This window comes from Sycon ciliatum, chromosome 4, assembly GCF_964019385.1.
Source record: "Sycon ciliatum chromosome 4, ocSycCili1.1, whole genome shotgun sequence".
NCBI classification, from domain to species: Eukaryota; Metazoa; Porifera; class Calcarea; order Leucosolenida; family Sycettidae; genus Sycon; species Sycon ciliatum.
The window spans coordinates 8,364,208-8,381,012 of NC_088646.1; the positions used below are offsets into that span (position 1 = coordinate 8,364,208).

At 46.4% G+C, this 16,805-nt stretch overlaps 1 protein-coding gene across 1 annotated transcript; it reads right to left on the reverse strand.

Annotated features, from left to right (window-relative positions):
- Window positions 1-468: 468 nt before the first annotated feature.
- LOC135814267 (coatomer subunit gamma-2-like) lies at window positions 469-16,467 on the reverse strand. Its single transcript, XM_065327367.1, has 27 exons — window positions 16,299-16,467; window positions 16,177-16,229; window positions 16,016-16,096; window positions 13,693-13,764; window positions 12,964-13,043; window positions 12,735-12,759; window positions 12,455-12,505; window positions 12,120-12,212; window positions 11,225-11,311; window positions 10,955-11,071; window positions 10,628-10,668; window positions 10,235-10,292; window positions 10,016-10,097; window positions 8,807-8,874; window positions 7,659-7,769; window positions 7,341-7,441; window positions 7,125-7,197; window positions 5,901-5,979; window positions 5,055-5,219; window positions 4,526-4,601; window positions 3,994-4,226; window positions 2,973-3,086; window positions 2,688-2,830; window positions 2,156-2,330; window positions 1,791-1,891; window positions 1,282-1,420; window positions 469-1,035 (listed from the first exon to the last, which is right to left on the reverse strand). The coding sequence occupies exons 1-27, from the start codon at window positions 16,324-16,326 to the stop codon at window positions 806-808; spliced, it is 2,676 nt and encodes an 891-aa protein (XP_065183439.1). The 5' UTR covers window positions 16,327-16,467; the 3' UTR covers window positions 469-805.
- Between the last annotated feature and the right edge of the window lie 338 nt (window positions 16,468-16,805).

Below are 16,805 nucleotides of genomic sequence, written 5' to 3' on the forward strand. Positions count from 1 at the left end.
GGGGGCGTGGTGGCTGAGCCGAATATTTGGGAAATTTAGATCCCAAATCAGTGTATTTTATTGATTCACGGGGTAGAATCTACCTGGGGTAAAAAGTGGTACGGTCAATACCGTAGTGACCGTACCGTGTCCGACGCCCCTGATGATGCACTGACATTAACCATTGAGGTGCAGTAACCTGTAGCCATGCACAAGTTCGTGCTTTGAGAGTTCATTTCCCCAGAAGCAAATGGTGGCTTTATACAGATTGTGTAATTAATTATTCAGCGTGATTTGCACAAATAGTACCAGCGCGCATGCTGGGTATGATGGTACACTGGAGATCGTCGTATCGTACCGGTACTTCCCCCATGACAATGCGGCAACCAGACTGTCAGCCTTTTACAGTGCTCGTATAGCAGAGGCTCGAGTTGGACACGGATGGAAGTCCTACGGAGCACCATCACAAACTTTTTTGTAGCACACATGTGATAGGGCCCGATTATCTGGCCGGGGCACTAGTTGTACAAGTATAGTGAAATGCAAACATGAACTACTTCCAAGCAGATAGGAATCAAACGATAACAATGTGAAAACAACGCACAGAAATGAAAAAAACCAACAACACTACAACAACAACAACAACAAAACAAGCAGTGCATGATTGTTATGATACAGCGCAAGAACAGTTGTGGTAAAAACCAGAGCAGGAGAAAATTAAGGTCTTTAAAACTTAATGGAAAAAATGGAGCTATATGTATGTTAAGAGTAAATGCTCAATGTTCCACAGAGAAATACATGTTGACAAGGGACGTGCAAAGACAATCTAACCAACGGATGATACTACAACCTGTCGCAGCACATCGTCGGCTGAGCGAACGGCAATTTTCATGGTGACACTGTCGGTGAGCGCGAGGCGAGCGCGCACGAGGACCTTCTCGTGATTGCGGAACATGCCGGCCAGTAGGAGCACATGCGTCGATTTTCCTTCTTGCACTTTCCCGGTGCGCTCACAAGCGTGCATACCCATGAACTGCATCACCTGATCAACAGCAGCTGTAGACGAGAGAACAATGACAAACATAGCAGCAACAACAAATGAACTCATCAGTAAGTCAGGGTATATTAGGAATCTATTTAGGATCAAACACCCATAAACAGGAACATGCAACTGTCATACTGGGCAGAGCGCTGTCTTCAACGCAAAACCTGTGAGCATGTGCCTGTTGGCTGCATACTCCTGTGGTACACATGGCACGAAAGACACTTCAATCCAAATAGGTTAGGAAAGCTCAGTCTTACCTTCGAGACTCTTCATGCTGGTCAGGGCGTAAGTATCCTCATCCTCATTGTCCTCTCCTAGCTCTTCCCATGTTGTTGAGAAACTCGATGTGGCCAGCGGGGACATATGATCGGCCAGTGTCACCTCGAGATCCTCGAGCTGGATATAACACGCGCACGCACACGCACACACACATACAGAAGAAAACACTGTTAGTGGCATGGTCCACCAGCACTTGGCAACAGAAAGAAAGTGGCATAAAGCTGCAGGGACGGCCTCTAATACACCAAGAAACCATGGCATACAGCCAGCAGTCTGCAGAACAGTCCCCAGCCCAGGGACCACAGTGACTCTAACACCACTGAAAGCTGTCAACACTGACACCACTCTAAGATGAAACAGAGCCAGCAGATTTTGATGTGAGTGTGGTGACACTTGCAGCAACAGACGTAGAGAGCCCAGTCAAATCAGCACCTGCACCAGTCCCCCCCCCCCCCCCCCCGGACCAGCCAGAGCAGAGCACACTTACCACATATTCATCTTCATATCCATCTCCACCGTCCGGTTCTTGAGTAACGGGGTCACAGTCCTTGACGATGAATTTCAATGTGCACGAGAAGGATCCACTTGCTACAGCAGTAGAAGTAAATACAAGCAGATATCAGATTGCTATGTCTCTTCACATTGAAAGGGCAGTTCTGGTATAGATGTACCAACCTGAATAAATTCCAGCCACTGTGATGCAAGCAAAACTAAGCAGTCAGATCAGCAACGGTGGCCCAGGCCGCGTTGTAACGTAGTGCTATCAAACACAATGTACATGTACATGCAAATCACACACTTGCGTGTGTTCACAAATTGCTGCTTCCATCTGTTTATACATAAATAACTTACCACATAGACTGGGATCTTCATCCAGTGCCATGCATGTGTACGTTGTGGACGGCTGGTTGTACGGCAATCGGGCAATTGGTACGGTGTTCACTAACTCAAAGCCCTCATCGCCAGTCTCCAAGGCCACGCTTACATTCTCCAGCAGTTGATCGTTTAGTGTATTTGTACAGTCAAACTGTGTGGGCAAGAACACATAACCATACATGCACAACACATTGGTAAGAACAGCCAACTAATTACTTGTCTGTAAAATCACAACACAGAGCACTTCACAAACATACAGTGTAGCAGACGAGAATACTCAACTAGTATCAGATGCATATCGACTGACAGTTACAGACTAAATGTGGAAGTGCACATTGATGGCGCACATATTTAGAAGATGTGGATACATCAGCAATTTAGTGCGTCAACAAGTGCAGGGCAAAGGCCAGATCACCGAACACTGTGGTGCACCAGTACACGGTACAGATACTTGACAGCAATACACATCCAACAACTCAGCCAAACACCGAACATCTGCGTAGCTGACCTGGAAGACGACGTGATTGGCGAACATGTGGCGGACACAGCGGACGACATACTCTGTTTCGGACTCGGTCAGCTCCACTGGTTTGATAGACGAACGGAAGAGAGGGCCCAGGTCGGCAAACTCTGGAATGGCAGCCAGTTGCTCTACAAAACACAGACATAGGGACAGGACGGAATTACACCAAAGCCACAACTAACAGGTACAGTCAAGTAATCAGAGTTGATTGCAAGCCAGTTGCAAGTGATCATGAACAGGAGTTCAGGGCAGAAGAGAAGCACAGTATACCTGAGTACACATCTTGAGCAGAGGCACCAGTCTTTGCTGCCGCTGCTGCACCGCTTGCTGATGCTGAGCCGGTGGTCAGTGAAGCTGCTGTGGAGGCACCAGATGTAGCTGTGCCTAAACGAAGAAACACAAGCACACAGGAACACACGCACAAGCACATGCAAATACATACTTAGCCATTATGACAGTGACACAGTAACACCGAGAAGAAGGACACACTCCAGGCTCCTGAACATCTCCAAAGTTTTCACTAGTATACAATAGGGAGGTTCCGGAGTACGATTTTTCGTGCCAAAATCCGTAGAGGCGCTACGGATTTTTTATACGTCGTTTTCGAGCAGTGAAATGTTCCGGAGTACGGAACTTATGTGTTTGCCGTCATTGCCTAGGTTACGATCGCAAACACGTCACATTCCCGCGCTATGCCTTTGTATTTTGAAAAATTGTACCGAAATCAAAACTTCCCGCGGAAATCGATGTTTCTCGTACCAAATTTGTACGCGAAAAATCTTTCTGCACCCGATTTTGGCAAAATCTCCATACGAAACATGGTTCGTGTGAAAGCCAGTCCACACGGATTCTCCGTGCCGAAAAATCGTATGGAGCACGCCGGGAAAAAATCCGTAGCGCCCACACCGATTTTGGACAAAAAAATCGTACCCCGGAACCTCTCTAATACAGTACTTTCACGCCTTATCGAAAGAGTACTTTCACGCCTTATCGAAAGCTTTGGGCTTTCGAAGTGAAGCTCACAATCATGATTCAATGCCTTCTGACCAAGTAAAACGGAAAGCCATAGCAACCCACGGGCTGTGGTGCACCAACACAAGTCATTAACACGTTACTACAACACTGCTCAATGAAATCCAATCGAGTGAGTCAAGTTTGCACTCTGCACCAGTGAACATCCCGCTGTTTGGAGGTCTACAAGCCGTAGGGCTGCACAGCGCCCGGCGCGTGCTTGCCTCAAGCACTCAGTTTTTTTTTAGCCGCACTGCACTTTAAATTATAAGAAGCTCACCAAGTCTAGATGAGTCCGCTGATGTCTCCAGAGGTACTGTCTTGATATCAAACGGTACATCATGCTGACTAGTGTCATTCATGTACGTGAACAGGGCACTCTCCAGGCCGACAATGGAAACGGGCAGGCGATTCAGCACATACGTGTTGATGTGTGATTTCTGCTGGTCTTTGAGTAGATGATAGTAGAACGTGGCGCGGTCGCGTACTTCATCATCCGTATCATACAGACCCCTAGATCACCACCATGTACAATGAACAACATAAGTCAACAAGTACCCACAGCAGCCTTCCATGAGACTATTCTGAAAGTGCAAACTACATAAGACCCTTGAACTCTCAAAACACCTATGATGGCAATACAGCATACGTGAACAGTAACAGAAGGAAGGACAATGAATGGTCATCAGATTGCCTCCAATACATTGGTAACAGTGGCACGTACCAGTGAGCCAAACACCACCACAACAGGCATACGTGTGCCATAAAAACTACTTTTTAAAAGCCAAACTAGAATTCAGATAGCAACATACCGCTCCAGAAGAGTAAGGATACTGGGCAAAAGCTCAGCATCAGCCGCACCAAATTTAGCGAGGGCAGTAATAGCAGCTACAAAGCCGAGGAGAAACGTGAAAACACAAACACAGCATGCAATGAACACTCAGCAGCTCGCCAGGAAATACCACAAGCACCCCGCCATCGACCAAGTACAGTGTTAGTGTCCTGTCATGTGACACGATTGCCTTTCAAAACCGAACAACTGGTCTACATGGCCCGTGAGAATATTTCACAATGCGCCAACATTTCATGGCCTGGGGTGGATGCAATCCAGCTCCACAGGGTCAAGGTAGATACACCACAGCAATCTACAGAATGCATGCTCGTGCAGGCACATAAGTATACGTACACATGCACGCGCAGTCAAGCCCACTCACACGCACCTGCAATCAAACATACACGCACCTGCAATCAAACATACACGCACCTGCAATCAAACATACACGCACCTGCAATCTAACACACACACACACACATTCACTCACTCAACCCCCCACACCATACCGGCTCTGATCTGAGCATTCTCCAGCATGACACGGTTGTAGACATAGCGGATATACGTGTTTGGACGAGATGAACGCGATCCTTCCACACCAACAAGATGCAGTACACGCACAGCCAGGTTGACATGCTCACAGTCCTCAATGTACTCGCACAAGTGACCCAGACCTGGAAAAGAGACAACAGCAAATGCAACACGATCATTCCTCTGGTGGGTGCGAGTGTCAAACCAGGGGACAATGCTGTGGTGTACACAGGCTTCCTGAATTAGTATTATAGCATTGTACTATAATAGTATACTGCACTCGCATGTGCATCTGTTTTGTTCCATTAGACAATCAATGTAAGTTGTTCGATCTCAGTACATTACACGTGCCACTTTCATAGTGTCCTGGTACCCTCTGTTTCTCAACCATGGTCTAAGACCATCCCACTATGGCTGACTGTTGATTGAGAAACAGAGGGTACCAGGTTCAAGTCCTGCTTGCAAGCGGAATGATTATTTCCAGCTGTGCTGTGACCCACAGTTAATTGGTAACTCGTGGCCTGGCACGAGGGAAACATGGATGTAGCGAATGGGATTTTCGGTCTTTGACCACTTTGCTGGTGGGCTGATCCACTCACCTCCCACCTCTTTAGAAGCGAAAGCATTAGCACACAGCGCCACTCAAAGGATTCTGATCGAAAGCACAGCCCGGTGTTCGCAGGTCTGGGGCTGCACAGCGCCCGGTTCGTACTCAACTCACACGATCAGATTTCATGAGCAGCACTGTAATATGATGTAGAGGAGCTGATACTGTAACACAGCAGCAGCAGCAGGACATTTTTACGAAAGGTACGCTCTCTTACAGGTATCCTTGGCTTCGGGGTTCTCTTCCAGGATGTTGATGATAGCTTCCACAATGGCCGTCTTGAACTCAACACCACCCTGTATATACGCACAGACAGACAGACAGACACACACACACTAGTTGTTGAAGAAGATGCGCTCATTTGTCCAGTGTCCATCAGAGACACATGTCACACGTTGAACTCCTGCCTCGCTTACTCAGGGCTCACTAATCCGGTAACCTTGATTGTCCAGCCCTGACATACGTGAAAGGAATACCGTACTGGCAATATATGTTGCCGCAGTGAGGCCATGAAGCGTTACATTGGCACATGTTTGCCGCACGCAGGGCGTTACATGCAAAGTCGCACAGGAGCCGTTACACAGGTTTCTATATTGCCGCAGTCCTTTTTTTGCTATTGCCGCATCACTTTTGTGCTATTGCCGCATCATTTTTTTTGCTTTTGCCGCATCATTTTTTTCTTTTCATCCACATTGAAGGCACAGAAATTCAGTTGCTATCCAACTGTTACAAACCCGACGGCAAAGGGCGACAACGATAACAATAGAAGACTGTATATTTTAACTATCAGAGTGATCTGTTCACAAAAAGATCATCAAAAGGAAAGTGACATAGGGGAAGAGCGCTTCCTCCAAACACTACTGTCACTCACACATTGAGATCGCCAACCACTGAATGATGCGCCTTCGAGTGTCAGGACTTCCTGCTGCGTCCAGTTTTGAACTTTTCACCACGCGGTACACGTGCTTTCACAGTTTTCAGCCTTTTTTTGCAGTGCAAACTGCAATGAAAAGATCGCCGCACCCCGCCGGACGCGCGTTACGAACTCAACGAAAATTTGTCGCACTAGCCTGGTCGCGCGTTACGCCGCACCCCCTGCGTTACGCGTTACGCGGCAACATATATTGCCAGTACGGTAGATGTGAACACGATTTCCTATTTTAATAAAGATTCCTGAATGGCAGTTCTCAACATATTCAGGCAAGTTGGCTTTGCCAGACACGCCTCTGAGGGGCTTTGCCCAAGTGTGTCCGGGCAAGAGGGGTAGGACTGCACTGTGCAAAGTGATGAAGCGGTACATACAGACAAGACAGCACAATGGTGTAGCCTGCCTGCATCTAGTGAGTGAGCCAAATCCAAACAAAACAGAGGAAAGGACACACAAAGCGAAAAAAAAGAATGTGATTGGAGTTGATGAAGGTGCATAGCTACGACCACTTACCTCTTCCCTCAAAGCAGTCCCAAGGAATGACAACATGGCTGGGTACTTTTTCGGGAACCTTGAGCAAAGGTTGCTGCAGTAAAAACCAAGCAGAGAATAGGTTTCAGAGACATCTATCAGCACAGAAAAAAACCAAGCAACGTCCATTTCAGCTATAGGCAGACAGACACAGTCGAACACAATAAAACATTATAATACTAGTAGTGTTTTTCTTACCGGATAGCATCAACAATGACCACTTTGAACTCCTCAGCAATGTCACCCATGTATGTGGAGATCTGTTTCATCAGCAAGTCAATCTTGTTCTCTTGGCCAGTCTGTTAAAAGGACATGAGAAAGAGAGAGAGAGAGAGATTACTATCACCGCAATATAGCTTCTTACAGTGCTGTGCACCAACACATAGTGGATGATAGGTATACACTAAGGGCTCACAGTGTTGGGTCAATTCAAAATGAAAGTTGACTTCACACATGAGGCAGCAGCAGCAGCAGCAGCAGCAGAATCCACCGACAGTACATAGTAGAGACACTTGCCTTGAGCAGTGTGGTGATTGCCAGTGTTGCAATGCTACGATTGCTGTCAGTGATGAGAAGTTCCAAATCATGATTGACTATCTGGATCAGTGACGGATCCTGCATAGCCATCTGCAATCAAATTGAATAAGAAAAACAAACCATAAAGCAAACACATAGCAATCAGAACTAACAGTGCTAGTGACCACCGTACAGTACTGTCAGTAGTACAATATCAGGGGAACTCCAGTTGCGCTGGGTGAAATCCCACCCAGAGTGCATATTTGGCGCCCTCAACTTGCACGGCCCTTGACGCCCTGGAATTGGTATGAACTCGGCTGGACGCACACATGTACAAATACAGTGATGTAATCGGAACTGGTCCACGGTGCCAGCTTTGCACTTTGGCTCGGATTTCCCTGAACGCAACTGTAGTAACAAAGAAGAATGCACCAGGAGTGTGGAATGGCTAAAGAAGAGTGATCTCCCCCGTGAGTCCGTTCCTGGAGTGTGTTCACTGGGCCGCAGGCCCGGTCTTACAGCACATTTGGCAGTGAGTTTGGGCTCATTTCCGTTCTCTCAGAGCTTTCCAGGATGCACAGGACCATGGAAAACATCCAAAGGCAACCACAGTTGTTGGCAGGAGAAGATATTAGAACAAATGGGAACTTTGCCAAAATACCTATTTGCAGTGAATTTATCAGACAACAATCAAGAGTACGTGAAACCCAGAGTGTACAGCTCCGATGGGTTGCTGTCACGGCGAAATTCCGTGATTACATCATTTTAGTGACGTAGTGCGTACAAGCAGGATTCAAGCAGGTCTCTTTCTGCACAACTGTAGCTCAGTTGCACGCACTACGCCACTTCCCGCCCCAGATCTTAACCAAATATGATGTAAATCCCGGAATTTCGCCGTGACAGACACTCATGCAGAAAAATTCAGAAGCTGTGCACTCTGGGTTTCATGTACTCTTGGTACAAGTAAAAGGTTTAGAACGAGACAGTCTGAGGTCGCTGAAGTTATGTTCTTGGAACCCAGAGCCGACTGAAGTGTATACAGATTCCAGAGAGGTTAGAAATTAAAGAAGCTAATCTAAGATTCATCGCGATCCCATGAAAGAAAAAAAACAGAACAGGAAAATAAATCATGCCTTCGCAGAACCTACCTTGTTGAGCGCACGGAGAGCAGCAAATCGCAGAGTCGGCTTCGGAGAGTTGAGCATGATGGAGAGAGCTGTGCAGATACAATTCAATAGGACAAGTGACAAAGACACAAACCCATATGGACTATATAAAACAAGACAAGAATCAGCCAAACTCAAAAACCACGTAGTGTACAAATGAAAAAAAAGGAGAAGATACCAACAGCAAAAGAATAAACCAGAGGGCTTAAAGGGGCACTCCGGGAATATTTTCGGTGGTGTGTTCTCTTCATGGGTGCCTTGTATGGCCCCCAAGGAATGGGGAATCGCGAAAACTAGACCCAAAAAGTCGATATATGAAGCCAGGGAGGGCCAAGTTTGTCTCCTCTTTTGATGGTTTTGATGACGTCACGTGTGATTAGTATTCAAATTCTCTGCATTTGAAGATCTTAGTTGTTTGAATTTTCTGGTGATGAAGAACGATGTTTGGTCGACATTCCCAAGCTTCACAACTGCGGACCTACTCTAAGGAACCTGAAGGACCCTCTGAGGTGCCCCTGGTAGAAGCGCAGCCTGATGAGGGCCAGGAGATTGGAGCGGACGACTTCACTGGTCCGCGTACGAGGATCCCGAAATTCTCTATATGTCGTGAGGCATATGGTCAGAACAGTTTTTTTAGACAAGCTGACACGAAGTCGGGGTGATGTGTAACGCACGTCAAAGGGCTGTCAATGCTAACAGCTGCAGCGCTCTCTCGACAGCGAAGGTAATCGACTGCCCTCTGCATCACCCCACATTTCTGGCAGGAACACCAATCGTTATTTCCTTGTCGACCAGTGAAGTCGTCCGCTCCAATTTCCTGGCCGTCATCAGGCTGCGCTTCTACCAGTGGCACCTCAGGAGGTCCTTCAGGTTCCTTAGAGTATGGTCGCAGTTGTGAAGCTTGGGAATGTTGACCAAACATCGTTCTTCATCACCAGAAAATTCAAACAACTAAGATCTTCAAATGCAGAGAATTTGAATACTAATCACACGTGACGTCATCAAAACCATCAAAAGAGGAGACAAACTTGGCCCTCCCTAGCTTCATATATCGACTTTTTGGGCCTAGTTTTCGCGATTCCCCATTCCTTGGGGGCCATATAAGGCCCCCATGAAGAGAACACACCACCGAAAATATTCCCGGAGTGCCCCTTTAACAAGTATGCCAGCTACACGAAAACAGAAACTCACTTGAAACTGCTGTGGTTGTGATGGAGCGAGCCTTAGCATCAGTGAGCTGACCAAGACAACGTGCAGCTTCGTACATAACCATCTGCAAAAGAGGAGCACAGCGTGAGTGAGCACTGGTTGCGAGAGGACACAACTTATCTAGAGACAGAATAATGAAAAGCACAACACGATAACTTAGCCCACTAGAGCAACTAGCTTGTAAAGGAGAAGTCAACTTACCTCACTCTTATTCCGGACACAGCTCTCCAGGAAATTGATCAAGTCGCTGGGGGCAGAGCTATATGAGGGCAGCCATACAAAGAAAGAGAGAGAGAGAGAGAGAGAGAGAGAGAGAGAGACAGAGAGAGAGAGAGAGAGAGAGAGAGAGAGAGTGGAAGTGGGGTGGTTAGTGAACAATCATGCTTGGGAATGATGGCAAAATTGGGCTTACTTAGCAAAACCATTTATACAGAATCAAGGAAATAACAAACTTGATTCTCCTCATGCTCGCAACAAGGACATTGGTTTGGCCAGCAGGGCTGCAACATTACCAAAGCTTCCTTTGTACCACACATAGCAGAAACCTCGTCATATTTGATGGATAGCAAATAGTTGCCAAACACACATCCTTACCCAGGCTCAGATTCTTCCAATGCTTTGGCAGCAATGCGAATCTAAAGCAGGAGAGAAAACAGACAGCAACAGCACACCGACTGTGACTATAGTGCCACGCCAGATGAAATGACACTGCACGAGACAAGCAGATAATTCAAAACGATCTGAGGGAGGAAAGTTATTGATGTAATTATGTGGATTAGGTAAGGTACATCGATGACACCAGTCCCCTGAGGCAACAGAAAAGAACTACGAGCATGGAGTGTAGGGTGGTGGCAGCCATATATTCAAGGGAAAACGGCCTATGAAAGTCAGCGAGCGACGGGCAGATAGACGATGCCTTACCAAGAGACATGTAGCATGGGGCGACCTTAATGACGACTTGGTATGCTTGGCGACAAGCTTGCTAACAGCCATACGGTCAGCAGAGCGGATGTGGTACAGCAAACCAAGGGCATGATACTGTAAAAAGTGTACAAACCAAAAAACACACACACAAGATTAAGCACTGCACGAACAGTAAAGAACATCTACGTCAAGTGCAATCAATTACATGTGCAATGGGGAGGCAAACAAAGCAGAAACAAACGAGAAATTACAGACACGAGTACATACCTGAACCATCCTGTTCTCGCTGGACACAGCTTCCTGAACCTCATTGACCCAGCGCTTCACCACTTCATTGCCCTTCAACAGCATATGCTGAATTTCAAACAGAAAGACCAATCACACCTTGACCTTGACCTTTGACGCCCATCGCCGGAGGCGATGATAGCAATGCTACGGCAGAAGCCATAGCAACTTGTGCTGGGATTGCACCATTCAACAGCTTGCAAGGCTGAAGAATTGACCGTCACTATTCAGCCTGGTCTACACCATACAGCTATTTGAAGTGACTTTTTCTGGCCAGTGAATCCCTATTTTTGGTCTTTTTCTTTTTTCTTTTTTTCTTCTTTTTTTCCCACACACACATCACACCACATACTCCGGCATGCACTGGCTGTTGGTAACCACCCAGGAGAATGAAAGAAAAGTCAGGAAGAGTCTGAGAAAGAGAAGAAAGACGTGTGTGACCATAATCGTCGGGAATCGAACCCGCAACCTATCGATTGGAAATCGCTGCACATACCACTGCACCATATGGGACACACACACACACACACACACACACACACACACACACACACACACACATCACACACACACACACACACACACACACACACACACACACACACACACACACACACACACACACACACACACACACACACACACAGGGCTTGTACGAAACACGCCACGCAACTCAAGAAATTCTCCGAATATGCTCTTTAGTTATTCAAACACACGGGCCACCATCAATTCTCCATAATAGTCTCATTTCAATTCAAAAATCTACGCTGCAAGACACACCCCAACCTCCACTACTGTGACTACCAGAAAGATTGCAGAAGCACTCACACAAACACCAGAAAAGACATCCAACCGCCAGCAGATGTTGGTAACTTACAACGGAAGACACAAGCGCGGCACTTGCTACAGTCGGATTCCTGTCGACGATGGCTTGCTTCATGTACCTCTCAATACTTTGGATCATTGTGCTCTGCACATACACAAAGTAATTCACAAGGAGTCACTGTTAGAAACATGGAAATAAACATAATATAACACCACAAGCATGGCGCAGCATGACCAGAAGATGAACAATGGCACAGCACTACATCATGATATAGCAGGCATGAGCACTACCAGCAGTCACATCGTCACAGTTATTACATGGAACACCTGTGAGTGGAAGCTGCAGAACAGGGGTGGTGAATCAAACAGCAATCACAGAAATCTTACGTCAGTGATCCTGCACAGTGCACGAATAGCACCACCTCTGTACAGATCCTCCTGCAAATGGTGCAACACACGTACAGACAACAAATCAGAACAACAGCAGAATGAGGAATATGGTGCTTGGAGTGACCTTGTTCATTCCACAAAGATGCGCCAAACGACAAAGTTCTCCAGTCCGCTGTCCAGCAGCATGCCCAACCCACCCTCTCAATACTCTGGAGCTGTAAGTGAATACATGAACAATAAAATCTCGAGGAGACAAAATCACAGACTCTCAACCCACCTTTCCAGTCATGTCCTTGGTCAAGCTAAAAGCAGAAAAACACACGAGATTTGCACAATGTTAAAACCGCAGCGCACTAAATCACCACAGCGTACATTCATGCACCGCACCTACCTAACTATAAGTCCCATCACGGAGAGCTGCAGCATTGCAAGCAGGAAGCCACCCACAGCATGAAGTGCAACCACACGCCCTGACCTAGGGACATCAGCTAAAACGCACTGCCTACCTGCTAGTGACAATGATGACATCCTCCGACACGTTGGCCATTTCCTTGATAGCCAGGTACAGCAAGCGTCGGATGACGGGCTGACAAAGAGCAAAGTACGAAGAACACAGAGCAAAGTGAGGACAACTACTTGCCTACTACCGTATTTTACCGGTTGTAAGTCGACCCCGGTTATAGGTCGACCCCCGTATCTGGAGGTCTCAATTCTGCGTTTTAAAGTTTTCACCCAAAGAAGCACTACTAGTACTAGCCACCTTCTGCTACTAACACATCAACAAATCATGTAAACATTCCTTACTGGAGGGTGTAACGTCCCAATCCTTGTATTTATTGAAAAAGGCCAGTAAACTGGCAAACATGTGTAAACATGGTGCACTCGTGCATGCAGTGCAGGTCATTTTTGTAAGATACTGATAGTTCCCGGTTATAAGTCGAATCCTGGTTGTAAGTCGACCCCCCACCCTTTCTCCTTCCATTTTAAGTCGTAAAAGGTCGACTTACAACCGGAAAAATACGGTACTAGTACTACTGTACTAGAAATTGTTGTTTTCATGCGTACCACACGTCGGAATCATGGTTGACAAAGATACTACATTGTGGAATTCACGGCTAGAGGGTGCCGACAGTTGGTAAGTTCCGTAAGGTTCGCACTCCTATTGCAACAATTGGTCAGATTCGCAGGCACACTATTAAAAAAAAGCACTTGAGAAAGCTGAACCTTATGCCTACCTTTTGAGATTGGAATAATTTAGTCATGGAGAAGAAGGTCTCGGTGGCTTCCTTCGTTCCAATGGTCTCGCCCTAAGAACACAGGGTCACCACACGCAATACATGGGCTATGCTCAGTAAACTACTACCTGTGAATACAGTACACAGAAGCATACTTTCAGGCAAATGTTAGGCCAAGTAAAAAATATTGATTGTTTATCGTCCGCGCCCGCCCCGAATTTTCACCCTCCCGGCCAAATTATTATATTTTTTAGTACTGGTAAATGCACTGTATGTCCTGCCTTCTACGGCCTCTAATCAGCATGGCCCAGATTTTCGAAGGTCAAGTCCACAGACTGAACCATAACTTGGTCGCTATGGCCCTAGTATGGGCTTGAAAAGTGAAACTGATTATCAGCTGCCTGATTTCTTCATTTTCTACATTGGTTGTTGCAACTTTCTTTAGGAATGGGTTTGCTCCCACACACCTTTCCTTATTAGAATCCTCAAAATTGTCTTGCAAGATGTCATTCGTGGCTGACGATTCATCTGCATCCCATGGATTTATCTCACTCTGCGCCAAAATGGCTTCAAAAAAATACATCAACAAAAAACCCAAGAAAAAGGCATGTCTGGGGTTGCGAACACCTACCCGGTACCCTACAGCCCAGGGAGTCGTAAAATAAAAAAATAAATGGTATTTTACGACTCCCTGCTACAGCCATACATGTACTGGGTACATGCATGATAAAAAATAAAAAATAAAAACCCTCCCGTCCGCCCCGATTTCTCGGGAAAAGCTGACGATAAACAATCAATATATTTTACATGGCCTTACATACAAAATTGTGAGCTACACCTCCGGATATTAACCAGATGACTCTTTCTCCTGAAAGAAAAATCTACTTGAAGTAGCAGAAACTAGACGAAGGATGCCACCAGTGCAGCAGACTGCTTGAAAACACTCCAATGCCCCGGGTACCAGTGCAGAGCTTGGTACAGCACAACCGTGGACCAAAACACTATTCTGACGTAACTAAATCTCATGCACCTAATGATATCACCTGACAACATAGAGAATGATGGCGATCATGACGCTATATGTACCGTAGTTCCATGAACATAATTCGAATTTTTTCACAATAAACCCAAGATTAAAGATGGGAGAATGGAAATAAGGGGATACATCCCAGGGATACGGTGTGTGTGCGTGTGTGTGTGAGTGTGTGTGTATGTGTGTGTGTGTGTGTGTGTGTGTGTGTGTGTGTGTGTGTGTGTGTGTGGTGTGCGTGTGTGTGTGTGTGTGTGGTGTGTGTGTGGTGTGTGTGTATGTGTGTGTGTGTGTGTGTGTGTGTGTGTGTGGTGTGTGTGTGTATGTGTACGTGTGTGTGGTGTGTGTGTGTGTGTGTGTGTGTGTGTGTGTGTGTGCATGAACCCAGCACGTCGCTATGCATACTAAAGTGGAAGTGGAAGATCTCAAATATAAATAATGCCCCCAGGGACTGGATCCTATGATGTCTCCTGATCACAGAATGCAATACAACTTGATTGAGAGCAGTGGGAACTGAAATAGTGTCTTGAATACGGATGTGCCCGCTAAGAGAGGTTCTACTGTATTGTAGCACATTTTGTTTTTATTATCTTCATTGAAGAGTGTACTCTCAGGTGTGTGTGTGTGTGTGGGGGGGGGGGGGGGGGGGGTGTACGCGCAAGTCTTGAGCTGTCTCATTCAGATCTTGTTCGCTATCGTTGCTATAAGAGAAAATCTGTGGGTGCACATCCAGTGCATTTGCAGATTTGCGTGCTTCTCTTGCGACGGGCGTATACATGGTACATGGTACGCGTGCGTGTGTACATGTACCTGTATACAAGTGAGATTGTGTGCTTGCGCAAGTGGGTGTGCATACAATACCATGCACACGCAAATGAGCATGCACGCACATAATGGTGTGTGCGTACGTGCGTATGCACGTGTGCGCGACTGTGTGCGCATACGTTTATGTGAGTGTGTGCAATGATAGTGCTTGGCAAGTTCTGCTCCATGCCGCCAGGCGTGACTGAAAGCGCCATCTTCAGACTGGGCCAGTAGCTGCCTAATCCACAATAGACATGTATTGGCATGTATGCATGTAAACTGTGTGAATACTAGTACAATGAAGTGTGCTGGATATTATACATTATATCCAGGAATTAGGAAGTTAGGCAACAAATGAAAATTTGTAGTTGCCAAAATTAACATACACGCCTATTCTGTCATAGCCACACCTACATCAAAAATACATAGTCCTGGCCAATAGCAGTATGGGGCGGTTGCATTTGCTGAGTTACGAATTTCTTTCCCTACCTGGTTGATCATGAACATGATCTTCGTGAGTACGTGGCGACATTTCTTCGTATCAGGTGCAGTTTCATTGAAGATCCGTGCCTGAACAAGTACCCAACCGAACGCACAAATTAGCCTCATGCTCGCAGGCCACTATCTACTCCAGTGTATCTAAATATTACCTCCTGAAGAACTGCACTTTTCTCCAGATTTGCAAACGGGTTCACTACCACTCCTGAGACCATACAACAAGAAATCAATCAGTATCTGCACTGCAAAGCTCATAGCCTCAAGGGGCTTATACCTTCATCTTCCTCCTTTTTCTTCAGCATCTTGCTGAAAGAGCTACGAACCTCCTCAGCAGCAAAATCAAAAACAAAAGCACAGTAAACCTGAAATTTGTCTTTCTCTCTTTTCTTCTTCACTTCAGTTCAGACAATCGAGATCAACGAACTCGATCCATACGAAAAAGCAACCTATGACGCATGATTCCACGTCCACAACATAGTCATTCGATGGTTCAGTGCAGTGCATTGTGCAGTGCAGTCTCCGCTCTCGATCTCCAGTGCACTGCACACTGCGGTGCTCCATCCAGTCCGCTAGCACTGCACAGATTTACCGTGCAGTGCCGTGTGGTTCACATGTTCCATGATCCAGAGGTGTGTGATCGTACCCGGGCCGGGGCTACGTGGAACCAACACACGGCCAGGCAAGCGCCATGCCGGCTAAGTGTCCGAGGCAGGTTGTTTTTTTGTTTTTGGATTTTTTGAAGGTTTCTGATTTGAGTGGTTTCATTCAGCCTCAGAGATCA

Coding starts and splice junctions, on each gene's coding strand:
- LOC135814267 (XM_065327367.1), bottom strand. CDS start 16,326: ATGCTGAAGAAAAAGGAGGAAGATGAAG. Junction 16,230..16,298: donor GAAAAAGGAGGAAGATGAAG/GTATAAGCCCCT, acceptor GTATGGTCTCAG/GAGTGGTAGTGAACCCGTTT. Junction 1,421..1,790: donor GATATGAAGATGAATATGTG/GTAAGTGTGCTC, acceptor TGTTATATCCAG/CTCGAGGATCTCGAGGTGAC.